General features: G+C 32.0%; 1 protein-coding gene across 7 annotated transcripts in view; it reads right to left on the bottom strand.

The window, feature by feature from the left end:
- Positions 1 to 14678, bottom strand: part of LRRIQ1 (leucine rich repeats and IQ motif containing 1) — a 117179-nt gene that overhangs the window by 35411 nt on the left and 67090 nt on the right. For 6 of the 7 annotated variants that reach the window (XM_072037005.1, XM_072037022.1, XM_038173132.2 and 3 more), the window contains one exon: positions 12747 to 12848. In XM_072037005.1, coding sequence (XP_071893106.1) covers positions 12747 to 12848 — 102 coding nt within the window. Of the gene's footprint in view, positions 1 to 326; positions 1937 to 12746; positions 12849 to 14678 lie in introns of those variants that run through there. The other variant, XM_072037015.1, reaches the window with a different exon arrangement.

Here is a 14678-nt window from a genome sequence, read left to right on the forward strand (position 1 = left end):
ACAAAATCTACAGAGATTAAGTTCAAGGTGGCTGATTAATTTACTTCATAGTCAAATGCAGAGGTATCACCGAAGATCAGGTCTGCCATTATGTCAAACGTAAACATGGCTTGATTTAATGCTTATTGAATTCAACAGGGAAACAAAAAGTCTCAGACTCAACATCTAAAGAGAGGCAAACCCCAAGCAGATACAATTCTTATGTATTTATCTTCATCTTAAAAATAACTGTAAATACCAGGGACTTACATAGGCAATAAACACAGATAGATATAAAAACACCAATTCTTCTTAAGAAGTTTTATTTATTTATTTATTTATTTGGTTTATACATCACAGAAGAAAATAAACAATATTAAATTCCAGATCTATTCAAAAAAAGGGAATTCCCTTTGTAAAGTACAGGTGAAAACAAAAGCAAAAACACAAAAACATGATTTGCTGGCAAGTTTCCCCAGACTAATTCTTAATTGGTGTTCTTCAAAGAGCTTAGTACTTTTATAGAGTTCTTTACAAACTAGATTGAAATTTTCAGCTTATAAACACTTGAAAAGTGCAATAATTTAAACATAGCACATCATTTTAGTTACATCAACACACATTCAAGAGTATTTAGCCCTAGGGGAATTGAACTTAATTATATTGATGTTGAATCAGTTATTGTTACAACTGCATATTTTTTTCTATGCAAAGAAGATCTGAATGATTTATTTCACTGAATAATGAAAAAGGACTAATTTTACCCTGGATCCTCCTGTTCTGTCAGGGAATTTTGTTTTGACCTTTATTTAAATCATTTTTTAATGAGAAAATGAACATGCTTGATTGTTAATATTTTATTATTGGAGTAGGTGGGTTTAAATTAGTTTATTTCTTACTAAACCTCTAAGCTAAATTTTTCACTAAACCCTCCACCTTGCTGACATATACATAAGTTAAATACCATGATGATTCTGAATCATTGAATTTGCCTCATGTGCATTCTATTTATATTTGCCATAAATAATAAACTTAAAAGTATAGTTTGTTTTGCCTGATGTTCAACAACAGGTAAAACAGTTGTCCATTCCTAACTTTGCTTATTCGTAGCCACTTATTTAAGCTTCTGCAATTAGCACAGGATTCAAAAAGGACAATAAGCACATAAAGTCCAATTATATAAGTGAACTCACACTTGAAATTAAAGAACTTCAGTAGATAACTTTATACATTTTACATCAGAATAATGAAACAGATAAGTTTTACAATCTTACAGACTAAACTACTCTATTAAAATTATAGTACCTTGCATGGGAATTCTTAAAAAATATATAAATAAAAAATTAACTGAACAAAGCAGTTAGGATTTGTAACAGTCACTGTCATGGAGAACGAACATCATATTTTTAGCAAGTTTTAAAGTAACAGGACAATGTCTGCTTTTTACCTCTCTCTAATAAGAGAATGTTTTGTAAGAAAGACTCTAATATAGTTTCTTTTTTTTTTTTTCATACAAGATAGATAAATTGTAACACAAAATAATCTGACCAAAAAAGGTGAACAGAATCCTTTAAAACAATGGAGAAATATTAATAGACAGAAAATCTTTTAATTATAAAATATATAACATTTGTATGATGTAGCAAGATTTTTCTTCTTTTCAGATCAGTAAAGCTAAATACAGTACATGAAAAGCAGTACATTAGAGGTACTGGTACAGCAACTGGAAAATGGTATACGAATTAGCAATAAGAATACAAAAAATATACATAAGTAAATACATGAGTAAATTTTTTTCTGTATCTTGTAACACAGTTCTTGAAATTCTGAAATCTTTGAACTTCTCCAAAGTCTGGTTCAGTGAACACATCAAGGTATACTAAAACTGGAGAAATGTCTGAATAGCATCACCATCCTCAAGGCAGCCACATCTCTGAACAAACTTTCCCTCAGGATTCTGGTTAGAATAGGAGAATAAAAAGAGGAGAATAGAATGCAATGAGGTAGCAAAACAGTCACTAAAACCAATATATTAAATTTTCCTTAGTACTTAAAAAGTCTTAATTTTACTTACCTGTTCCCAAATTCCAAACAGATTCTTCAGTTTTCACTTGACTAGTCCTGAAAAACTTAACTACTTCTCATAGTGCTCTGTGACATCAGTACTGTCTCCTTGTGCAACTGTATTAACTATGCAATGAAAAAAGGGAATTCATCCCTACCATTTCTATAATGAACATTGTTGATGGGAAATCACAAAAAGATATAACACTCTCTTTGGGGAAATAAAACAAAGTTTAAAGTCAGGAATTAGCATGATAACATGCATGTTGTTAATAAAGTGAAATAGTAGTAATTATTTGTACAAAAGTAAAACAAAACAAAACTGAACAGTCATAGCTATGGAAGAACCAATTATTAAAATTTATTACAGGTAAGTTTTTATAAATATTTCCATTTGCAATAAATGAAAGATGTTTGAAAGAGAATTTTGAATACAGTGCACACAACTCACATGGTATGATGACAGCCTATGCAATGTTTTAGCATATGTAGACCAGAGTACAAGTAGAGTCTGACAAAACCTAAGAAGGCAGACCTGGCTAAGAGTCAGGAGTCACGCTTATTAAATTGAACTCTCAGGGGTATCATGCAATCAGAGGTCACAATCGAGGCAACAGAAGCAATGTCACGATATCAGAGAAAGGGCCAATTCAGACCTGCTCCCTGACAGGCAGTGAGGTCAGGGCTTGCGGCAAATAACTGTATTAAAAGGGAATATTCTCTGCACACTTTTAGAACTGTCATCTGAACAAACAAAGCCAGGTCATTGGTAGGTTAAATCAGAACTTTCTGCCTTAGTAGCACATAGTTTCTTTTCTTTTTACATTCACTACTAATTTCTCAATTACAAAATATACACCCATGAGATACTAAAGCAAATTCTCAGTAAATTTAACTTTGATATTAAAAAAAAAAATCTGGCTTTGACAAAATAAATCCCTGTTCTCATCATAAACTGAAAATTACTGAGCTTGCTTCATATGAGAAAAACAAAACAAAACAAAACAGAAACATGAGTTTCTGGTACTGACTTCAGTTTCACATTCAGTTTCTTAGTAACTTTTAAACTTAATGGTCTTAAATACATTTATAAAATTTAGTTATTCAAAATCTCCTTCTTTAATAATGATTGTGAAAATAAAATATATTTCTTTTTTTTGTCTGGCGACTTAAATTTGTTTATTTGGTTACCTGGACTGGGTTATCTCTAAGATTCTAAAAATGTAGTAAAATATAAAATTATAGTCATACATCAAATTTGTTAAACTGACAGGAAATCTACAACAGAAGAACTATTCTAGACTGTCATTTAAAATAAATAAATAAATAAATAAATAAATAAAAATATTATCTCTGCATCCATCCTTTCTTAGGAATTTGAGAGAATACAAGTATACACACACACACACACACACACATAAAATAACTAGAAAATACATTATTTCCACCTTTCTTTATACACATAAGCCAGGTAAAATATCTGCAGTGCATACACCAAAATACCGCAAACCTAAGAATGTGAAACAACTGCTAAAATGGGTCTGTATTGTAAATGGTAAGAGTTGAACCATAAAAGTATAAATTTGGAAGATGTACATGAGAGAAATACACAGCATATCACAGAATTTATACAGATATCACTGAATGATTGTAGATTTTTATTACAACATTTGAGGTGCTCATACAGTTCCTCATAAAATCATCAAAGTCAACCATATATACTGTCTCCTTTTATAGATTACATGAAAGGTATAGGACTTACCTATACTATTAGACCTGAACAATATAATTTTTTTAATAACCTGATTTCGACTTGAGTGATTTTAATATTTTGCCTGAAAAAAATGTTACACGTTATTGAAATATATTATCTGTGTGATCCACAACATTAATAGCTGTAAAAAAACAGAAAGACTAAGTTGTACATTCAATATTAAATACATTATCATATGAAAAATAGCATTTTTGGATAGCTGTAGATCTCTGACCTCATTCATGCCACCAGTTCTCCATAACACCATTGCTCACCTTATAGAATAGGATAAAAATAATTCCTTTATAAGAAACTTTAATCAACTACATTTTCAAATTAATTAAATGCTCTGGGATAAAGGCCTTCCTTAAGTCCACCTTTGAGAGTACTTGAAGTATACAAAGATACTGCTATTAAACATAACTATGGGAAATATTTCTTTAATCATGATTTAATATGAATCATGTTGTTCAATTGAAACAAGTATTTGTTCCTATAAAATGTTTGTAAGAATCCATTTTATTCCTTGTTCTGAGTTCCATACAAAATGGTTATACTTCTGCAAGATGAGCCGTTGTGTAGTGCAACAGTTGTGATATTTCTATGGACACAGAGCACACTTCCCATGGGTTATGTTCAAATACCATTCACTTACCAAGATAAATGTAATGTTTGAAATATTCATTTTGGATAATACTTGGAATGTCTCTGAAAATGCACTTTTAATGATCTCATCATTAGTATTTTTTTTCCATGTAAAATGAACACCTTTGCATTTGGCTATTTATATCAGAAGCAAGATGAATAAACAAACCATCCCAATATTGACTGCAGTCCCCAGGCATCCAAACAAATGACAACAAATTCTACAATTACTTTTACCTATACTTACTAAATCCAAGTGCTTTAACATTTTATTTTAGAGGAGTTTAGCCAAACTTACTCTCCCTCACCCCCTCCAACCAAATCCATTTGGATTTAACTTGTTTCTAAAATTATCTGTCTTTTGCACTCTAAGACCTGGGTCACAACCTTACTTAGGGACAGGAAATAGTTATCAGGTCACTGAATGGTCAAATGGAAAAGGATTTGAAATGCTTCAGGACTCAGGGGTCTTTTCATCCAAAATGATTGCCTTATGTATTATAAAATGTTGTGGATCTGAAATGGAGTCAACTTATCTATATAAGATAACTTATCTGAGCAGACACTACCTAGCTTTTGCACATACACTTCAAGAAAAGGAGAGCTAAGATCTCAGAAGACGCAAATGAAACTATCAGAAATATTGTGCTTTCTTATTCAACAATGCCATAAACTAGTTCTCAACCTCTGATGAAATTCTGGGCGAAATCTCATTCCTACTGAAGTCATCACGAGGTAGTTAGTCATTAGCAAAATAGCAGTAAGATTTTTAATATTTTTTTCCCCTAATGCGCACTTCCTTTTAACTGCTGTGCTAGGAAAGCACAGGTGACATAGCTTACATGTTGTATAAATTTCAAGTTTCAGAAGATTTTTGGAACAAACACATTTATTTCCAATGCATTAATAAAGTCCTGATACCACCACAAGTTGCAACTCTGCAAAACAGTAGAGGCATGAACAAAGAGATAATACATGAGCAGGTGAAATATGTGGTCAAAATCAGAAATATTTAACAGTAGAATAGTGGAATCCTGAAGACTAGAACTACACTGAGATCATATAATACTAAATTGGAATGTATTCCTGAACTTCCTCTTTAGGAACTTCAGGCAAAGAGAAAATCTTTTTCTCTCTCTTCATTTTTTTTTTTAATTGAATGTGAAAAGCAAAAATTGTAATAGAAATGTTCTATGCCTAGATCATTTATAAATATCCAAATGCTGAAGTTTACTGCATGAATGCACATAAATGACATTTTATTTATTCATTTTTAAACTTACAGTACTTCAGGATTGCTTCATTCCAGGAACAGAGAAAAAGCCTACATTATCATTGATGGACAGGAGGCTGGAAAATTAGGCACAGCTTTTATTTTTTAGTTTTGTTTTATAATAAGAAACTGGGCCACTAAAACTATGTAACTGAAGCTTGAGTGCGTGCACTGTAAGGCCCCGGCAGTCTTTTACAACTTTTCAGTGTACCGCTGCTGTGAACTGGATTTGCACTCTGCCAGCAGAGCAGCTCTGACCCATGGAGAGCACTCCTTCAGATCAACACTGCCTCAGGCTTTACTGCTTTCTCCAAGAAGTCTTACATTTCAGGCATCAAGTTGAATTTCTTCTGGAGATGATTAACCCAAACCCATGACAGATTTTTTCCAAGATATCCAACTCCTTATGTTTATTTTATCCTGGCTCTTTTTGGATGTACTGGACATAAGTAACCTACTCATTTTACATGTTAAAGGGCTGGTGGAGAGCCATTAATTCCTTAAAATGAGAAAATATTTCAATGTGAGAGTTCTGTTGTGTGAGCTCACACTAAATAATAAGAAACAAAGCCATAGAGTTTTGATTTTAAAAGACAGATTCCCTTCCACAGTACAGGTTTCTGTTATGCTTTTTCATCACATTTTGGGATAGACCTTAGATTCTCTGGAAATGCATTATTCTGTCATTTTTGTCAGTGCCACATGGCTTAGAAACTGCTTCCCTAATCTCGCATACAAATTTGAAGCCTGGGAGATGTGTAATAAGTGCATTTTACTGTAAACATGGCAATACAGTCAGTAGAACCACAGAAAGACTGTTTTTAGAACGTGGTTATTGATCCTTTTCAGACCACTGCTAAATTAATGATGACGAAACTTAAAAAATGTCTGTTTACAAATAATGTGTGCTTCCTGGGAGCGGATGCCATTTTTCCATTGAAAATGGCTCATTTAAAAAAGATGAAAACAGCTAACAAATGCCTATTAACTACAGTTCAATGTACATTTAAATGTCCTTAAATAACAAATAACAAAATATTTAAAACATACAAAAAGATTAATATTATCATTTCACTCTCAGTGCTTTCTCTTAACTCTCACACATATATTTAAAAGCATCAGTGATTAGAAGCAGTATCAATTCAATTTTTTTCTTCAGTGTTGGTAATACAGAATATCTAAGAAATTGTGTTTATCATTACATAGACATATTTTAATAAGCTCATTTAATTAACTCAAATTACCACTTAAACTACCACACCCCAAAGCCTCAAGTTCTATTCTTCAATGAGCACTAGTAATAACAAACTATAAGAATCCTTTGCTACATTTTTTTCACATGAAACTGCAAAGAATTTCATAATTGTGAGCTATTACAGCTCAGAAAGCTGTAAAACAGACAATTTTAAATGGATTCTTGATATTTATCTTTCAATTATATGACATAACCAGAAGATCATTTTACCTCTTCTTCTTGTAACGGTATGAAAAAATAAGTATTATTTCTACTGACAATCTGAAGAGAAACAAATAATTAAAAGTCACCTGAAAAGGTTCATTATCAAAGTCATATTTGTGAAATATGTTATATACACAATATCCATTATGTTTTTTACTTTTTAATGGTTAGTCATCAGTAAGAATAGAATGACAGAAAATACATTATTGACAATTAGAACCGCAGGCTCCCAAATTACAGTAAACACATCCTGATAATATAATCCAATGCATTTTTTAAAAAGTTAAAGTTCCTGGCAATGGTCACTGTGTACATTCCTGAGTGAAACCAAGTTATATTCTTTCCACTTCTTTGAACTGTATGGTATAGATGTGCCACTGATGGATATGAATATGGCTATGACTAAAAATAAATATATGTGCTAATAAATCACTTTACCTACAAAATTAATTAGAACATAGTTCATGAAATTCTGAGAAACTGTAAGTGAATCATATACAAATAATACACGATTTAGGTAACTTGACTGGACTCCCAGGCGATCAACTGCATTCTTCCAACTTGCTCTCAAGATTGGAATCCACCTTCCAGTTTCACTGAACAGGAATTATTTGGATAACCCACCAAAATAGTTGAGGTATAAGGAATAAAGATTACTCTAAAAGATGTATACTGTTTCCAAAGCTTGTAGCAAAAAAAAAAAAAAAAAAAAGTGCTAGGCCCAGGGGCTCCTTCTTTAGTTTTATACTGCTGCGCCAGGACAAAGCAGTCAACACTGTTGGTTGGTAAAAGTAGATATCTGTCCTTTGTATGAATGGAATTACACACCCCATAATTACAGACCCACAGCTGGTAGAGATGCTCTGTTACACATTCAGCCAGGACTAATTGGAACTTCCCAAGAAAAGAGCAGTCAAAGACAGATCCTTCCTTTAATTTCTAATCTACTTTGTCCAAAATACTTTGTATTTTACATTATATCAATGACTGAAATAGCCTCCAGATAACAAAAGAAGCAGTTAGAAAGCTCTCTAAAAACATGTTTTGCTGAGAAATAGGAAATGATGAACATTTTCTGTGTTCCTCGTAACTTTTCCAAAATTTTGAGATCTTTGAAATGTCATTATCAAAAAAAATAAGAAATAAAAAAAATACCCAAGCATGTTCATCACAATAGTAAACAGACATGTATTTTTTTACTCAGCTAACTAGTGCTATCTGAAACTTAACAACCTGTCTGGAAGCTTAACCCCATCACTCCAAAAGAAGCAATGTAATACATATAATCCCAGGAAATGTCCACCAAATCATCGGAAATGAGGTTTTCAGTATATCAAGTCTTTTTTTTTTTTTTTTTTTGATCAAGACATAGTTTCTTAAGAGAAATAGTAAGCACACTCGCATATTCCATGACTTACATTATAACCTAATAAAACTAATATCACAATATATAACTATGGTCCAAAAATGTTATTTATTTAAATAGAAGTTTTCACAAATCTGTATGACTACATACAATAAATTAATTTTAAAGAAACCGAAACAGTAGCTTGAGAGAAAGCAATCACATTACAAAATGCATGTTGACACTGCAAATGATATTAAAGAGTAATTGTTAATAATTTACTACACTATTCAATTCATATTTATTCATATTCAGAATATATGCATGTGTGTATAAACACATTTATGTACATATATTAATGCATACATACATCTACACACATACATATAAACATATTTAAATACCATCCCAATGCCTGTGCCTTCACATGTTGCTTGTATTTTTAAATTGTATATTGTCTGTAGGAACATTTCCTTATGTGCTGATGAAGCATGTAATGCAAAGCAGTTTGTCTCTGACTAACTTGTGTGCTATTGGACTAGAATGTGAAATAATGGTTCCCTTTTGGGATTATCATAACATCTGTAAGCAAAACATGAGGACTTGCAAAATTTAATAAAAATGTATGATGTCACTCAAATTTTGAAAGATGTATTTTCATATATCTCTTCAACCATACTGTTTTCCTACAATGCATATGTCAAATTAAAGATATGAATTGTCCCATGGGATCAAAGCTTTCCACAAGTTTTCAAAATTTGATGTCAACATTTATTTTGCATATCAGTTCCTCCTGATTTTTGAAACAGGATGATCTTCATAAAGAAATAATTCTTCAAGCCTATTTTGTAAAACATTAGCCAAATAAGTCTATGTGGTTATTTCTTTCACCTATTGTTATTATTTTCTCAGAAATCAAAATTAGATTTGAAGCAAGAGACTTAGAACTAAAGCTCCTGAATATATATTTTTAATTAAAAAATATAAGAAGAAAATACATAAATTATCAACATGCTGTGAACAATCAGAAAGCCTGTTTAAAATATTTCATATAGCATCACTATATTTTAGGTTTAATATTGTCTTATCTGTATCAAGATTTGGAGAAAGAAAATTTGTATTTCTAGAGAGTATTTTCAAGAACTAAAAAAAAATAAAATAAAATGATAATTAAACAGTTACTCATTTCATTTGAACCTAAGAATGTTGCATATTACATCAACACTGTATCTTCACTATGTTTAGATATTGCAGGTATATTATACAACCCTGTAGGCTAGATGAAAAGGCAAATTATGATAGAACATATCCTTTATCTCAGAATTGATTCATTTTAATAAGTTCAGGAGAGGATGACATTATTGAATTACAAGGTTTTCTTTTTATGTTCAATAGATCCATATTCAGACAAAATCTAGGTTTTCATTTGCTACACTCCCATTGTCTAATAAGTGTATACCATTCATTAATGTCTAAAACAATAAACATCAGAAAATCATACCTGTACAAATACAATAGTTATATTTGCAGCTGATATTTTAATTACTTCCTCAAGATAACGTATAAGAAAATATAAATGATACCTACTGTTTAATTAAGCCATAAAGACGCTTTGCACAAAAAAATCAGATATTAAGCTTATTGCTTTCTACCCTTTAATTTATACCTTCTATTTTTTAATTCTTTTTTTTTTCTATTTGTATAGTTAAACACAAACTGAAGACACAATAAAGACGAAAGACATTCATCCTACACTTTAACTAGATTATGTCCTAAATATTCATTACCATGATGTGTTCCAGTTTGAAAACCTAAAACTGTTCTAATTGTTTCACTTCCGAGGGCATCCCCTTTCAAAAGTAGTGATTCTGCTATTTAACAGATAACACATGTGTACTTACTATTGATGCTAAGGTTTCTCCTCTCATTTCCCTCTTTAAAGAAATAAAGTGGGAAACTTTAAACTTTTTTTTTTTTAATATATATATATATTTGTTTAGTAATTTATGAAGGAGATGGAGTGGAGTTCTGCCAAAGTACTAGCTACCTGTCTGTAAAGGTAAAGGGCTTAAATAGAGGAAGTTTATTTCCGACATGCAATGAACTGGTCTGTATTCTCTGTTGATTTAGAATATGTTGTCCACAAAATTTATGAATACAGAGTAAAATCACTTCAACTTCTTGTTACAGAAATAACTCCCACTCTGGAACAGACACAGCACAGTTTTTTCCAGGCAAGAGAGGAAGAAATGGTCAAAAGGTGAGAGAGGGGAAATAGGAAATGAATTTTTCTGTGAATGAGGGCAGAAATGACTGGTAACACAACTGTGAAATCACCATGCAGGTATACAGTGGATAACATACAGAATGTTAATCCAAATTCTAAATATAGAAGCTCTGAATTCTGGTCAACAGTATCTCAGGTTGACAGTATCTACATATTAGTAAACACCCTGTGCTGCACCCTTGATTCTAATTCACAACCTAGTGTTTTCTGGCTATGTCATCTATAGTATCAATACCTCAGGTAGAAGAACAATTTTGTATTCTGATCAAGCAGAATAGCATTGCTTGTCTTCTTGAAGGCTCTGCAGATCGCATGTAAGCTCCCAACATAAAATTACTGACAAAAAATAATGTTTATTAGCTGGCCAAAGGAGTACAATCTTCCTTAACATGAAAAACAAAGCATGGCACTACAGTGCTTGCATTTTGATGTAAATTTCAATAATATTTTGCATACATACACTTGCTTTCCACAATGAACCAAATGTCTAAAGGCAGAAACAGATAAAATAGTGGCAGGAAAAGTAGGCTAAACCTGCACTAACTTCAGGGTACTGAACCTGAGATTAAGTTTCTTTCTTTGATACGGCTTTGAACAGTCACACTACTGCTTCTAAGCTTTGGACATCCATGTTTTTGTTTGTTTGTTTCCACGCAGTCTGTATGTTCTATTTATTCAGTATATGATGGCTTTTGCATATGGTGGCATATGAGGATATGCCACTGGAACAGATATGATAAAATGGAAATACTAAATAAGGTACCAAATACATGTACACAGACTCTTCATATTGTATGTAAATTCATAGAATCATTAAGGTTGGAAGAGACCTTCAAGATCATCTGGTCTAACCATCACCCTCCTACAAATGTCCCCCAGTAAACCATGTCCCTAAGCGCCAGGTACAATGTTTCCTTGAACACCCCCAGAGATGGTGAGCTTGAATGCAAGGCAAACAGGTGCAAACTCATTTTTCCCTTTCAAAATTTCCCAAGAATTGCTTCCAGCCAAATCTGAGCATGGACTCATGAATGTGAGGCAAATTTGGACTTACATATGGCTAGGTTAATTGACAAGATTCCAGTTTAGGTATACTTGGCTCAATTGCACACCTGCCTAAGTAAAGTTCTAAATTCGATCACCGTTTAGACAATGTTAATAGAGTATTATCATTTTCTCTTTTACCTTGTGGGGTTGGGAATAATGAGGCATTGTATGGCTATGTCATTGAAAAAGATACAGTGACAGAGGTGATAGCTTTCTGAGCACAGGATTGAGTTGCAAAAGAAACTAAAACAGTCAAAAAAAAATGTCTCCAGAAGGTATTTTAAATAGTCAAACTTGGCCTTATCCTACCCATATTGAAATCAAGGAGAGTTTTACCATCAATCTCAACAGTAAAAGGACTAAAACAGTATTTATGGACTTCTAGAATCTTATATTTGCTTGCTGAAGTTTTGTATTCTGTCAAATGTTTTTTGTATTCTGTCAAATGTTGGACTTTTAGAGAATATTTATTAAAGTAAATTCCTTTAAATAACATTATCAATCATAAGGAATTAATAGGTAGTTTGAGAAAAAGTGACTATGAAATGAAGAATTTGAATTGATATTTCATTTTAAAAAAAATTATTCTAGCTATTTTATACTTCTGCTTATATGCTTATATGTTCTTGAAAGTAAATTAATAAAAATAATAATAAAAAAATAATTAGGCACCAGTTCATTATGAATTAATTTCAAGGAGCACACCCCCTCAAATGAATTGAAATTGAAAAGCTTCACTGCTGTAACTTGAGACACTGAGGTACAGATAAGGACCTTAAATTCCTGCCTGCTTCAATTTCTTCGTATTGTACATTTCAAGTAGGCTTGCTTAAAAGACATTGGGAGATATATATGCTTATATGCGTACAGACAAAATGAAATTCTTGTTCATACCTTCAAAGTAAGCAGCATTTGCAGGCCATGTCTTCCTTGGTGGTTTCACATGGAGATGTTTATTTTCATTGTTTTTGAACAACGCCAGGCGCACAGCTGGGTCTAGACGACAAGAACAAGTTAAAATCAAAGGTCAGACCTGGCTCATTCATTCCTTCAAGCAGTTTTTCACCTTTTAGCCACTTAATAAGTGAAAAGACCTTTAAAAGTAGGTTTTATATTCACAAAGGATTACATTTTCTAAAATAAAGAAACATAAATACATGTGTAACCGAGAAGCAAAGTTACTATTCTTCAGTTTTTAACACAATTGACCATTATTTAGCTAGCTAGCTCATCTCCAAACTAAAGTAATTTCTAAAGCATATATTTGCATAAAATATTTAAAAAATCTGTTTTTAGAGCTTGAAACTCAATCAGAAATATTAACAGAGTATATGCCAAGGATTGTTTCTAGAAGTTTTTTTTTCATAAGCATTCAAATCAAGTTATTTGCAGCTAAAAATGTTATTTGCACCTAACCATGAGACAGTTTATTAGTTAATTTTTTGAGGCTAAACTAGCAGATAATAAACCAAGTTTCTTCCATGTCCCCTCCTTACCAAAATAAAGACTCCAAAAGTCTATAGGCTCATCTACATGACACAGAACAAAATCTTGATTAGTTTCATGTGTTATTTTGAAAACGTTGCAAAGTTGAGCACAGAATGTATATAAATTCAAATAATACAGGTTCCTAAACTGTAAAAATATAAAAAGAGTAACTAACAAAAGCTGAACTAATGCAAAATCACACATATCAGGAAAGGCAACTTCCATGAATTTCCTACGTGAAAGAAGAATTGTTTGCTTTGAGAGAAGGTAAGAGTTTAAGGCAAACAGTGGTTTATAAAGAATGTGAGAATTCTATGCTGAGCAGAAGAAATCAGTCAGTTTAAGAAAAAAAAAAAAGTAAGAAAAAATAGGACTGGGAAGAAAAGCAGATATATAACAAGGAGCAAAAGCATATGGGGTTTTGTAGGTAAGGCACTGTGGATGACATGAGTGACAGAAAGACAAAGGAAAACTGAAAAATGTTTCCAATGGTTAAAAGAAGATGATAGCACAAGCAGACAAATACACACTCCATACTATCTGAGAAACAATGAGGTTGAAGTAATTTGTCTACAAAGGTGACTGCAAACTTTCAAAAAGACTAGAACATAATAACAAGTGAAAGCCTAGCAACAGAATTAAGCAAGAAGTAGACATGTTAAGGAAAGGATCTAAATTTTCACTAAGACTGCAAATGTAGCAAAACTGAATATGTGAGACGCTGCCAGAAGAGAGAGCAGGAAACCAGAGGAGATGGGAAGACTGAAAGAGCATTCAGACAGAATAAATTTACAAGACTAATTGTATCTGATGCTCCATTTTGAGCTTGTTACCATGAGCTTGTTGATGAGCTTGTTATGACCTTGTAGCAGATCATCTATGTTTATTGAGAGAGGTTATAAGAGCATCTCTATATGGATATGTCATGGTCCATAATACTGCAGCAAAGTCAATAGTGTTTTGTTTTGGTTTGGTTTTTGTTTCCTTATTTATGGAAATAAAGAATTGGATTGCTCTGTTAAGTCAGTTTCTTATGAAATTTAACAATTTTAAAAGTTGTTTTTGAACAGATCTCTGCATTTCTAGAACACATTTCAGTTACAAAGTAATGTAACAAAGAGATCCTTTTTTAAAAAATGATCCTTTAAAAAAGTGGAGAGTTCCACTTTTTTTTTTTTTTTCCTTCAGAAAATTGCCCTCTTGACACAAATAATGAAGATGGAGACATACTACATCTTTACCTTATAATCCTGCGTAAGAACTCTAAAGGGGTATAGACACTTCTAGAGATAATGCATTGACAAAACATGTCAAAAAATGATGGTATTGGTCAGTCCA

This window comes from Anas platyrhynchos, chromosome 1 (assembly GCF_047663525.1).
Source record: "Anas platyrhynchos isolate ZD024472 breed Pekin duck chromosome 1, IASCAAS_PekinDuck_T2T, whole genome shotgun sequence".
In the NCBI taxonomy this organism is placed as follows: domain Eukaryota; kingdom Metazoa; phylum Chordata; class Aves; order Anseriformes; family Anatidae; genus Anas; species Anas platyrhynchos.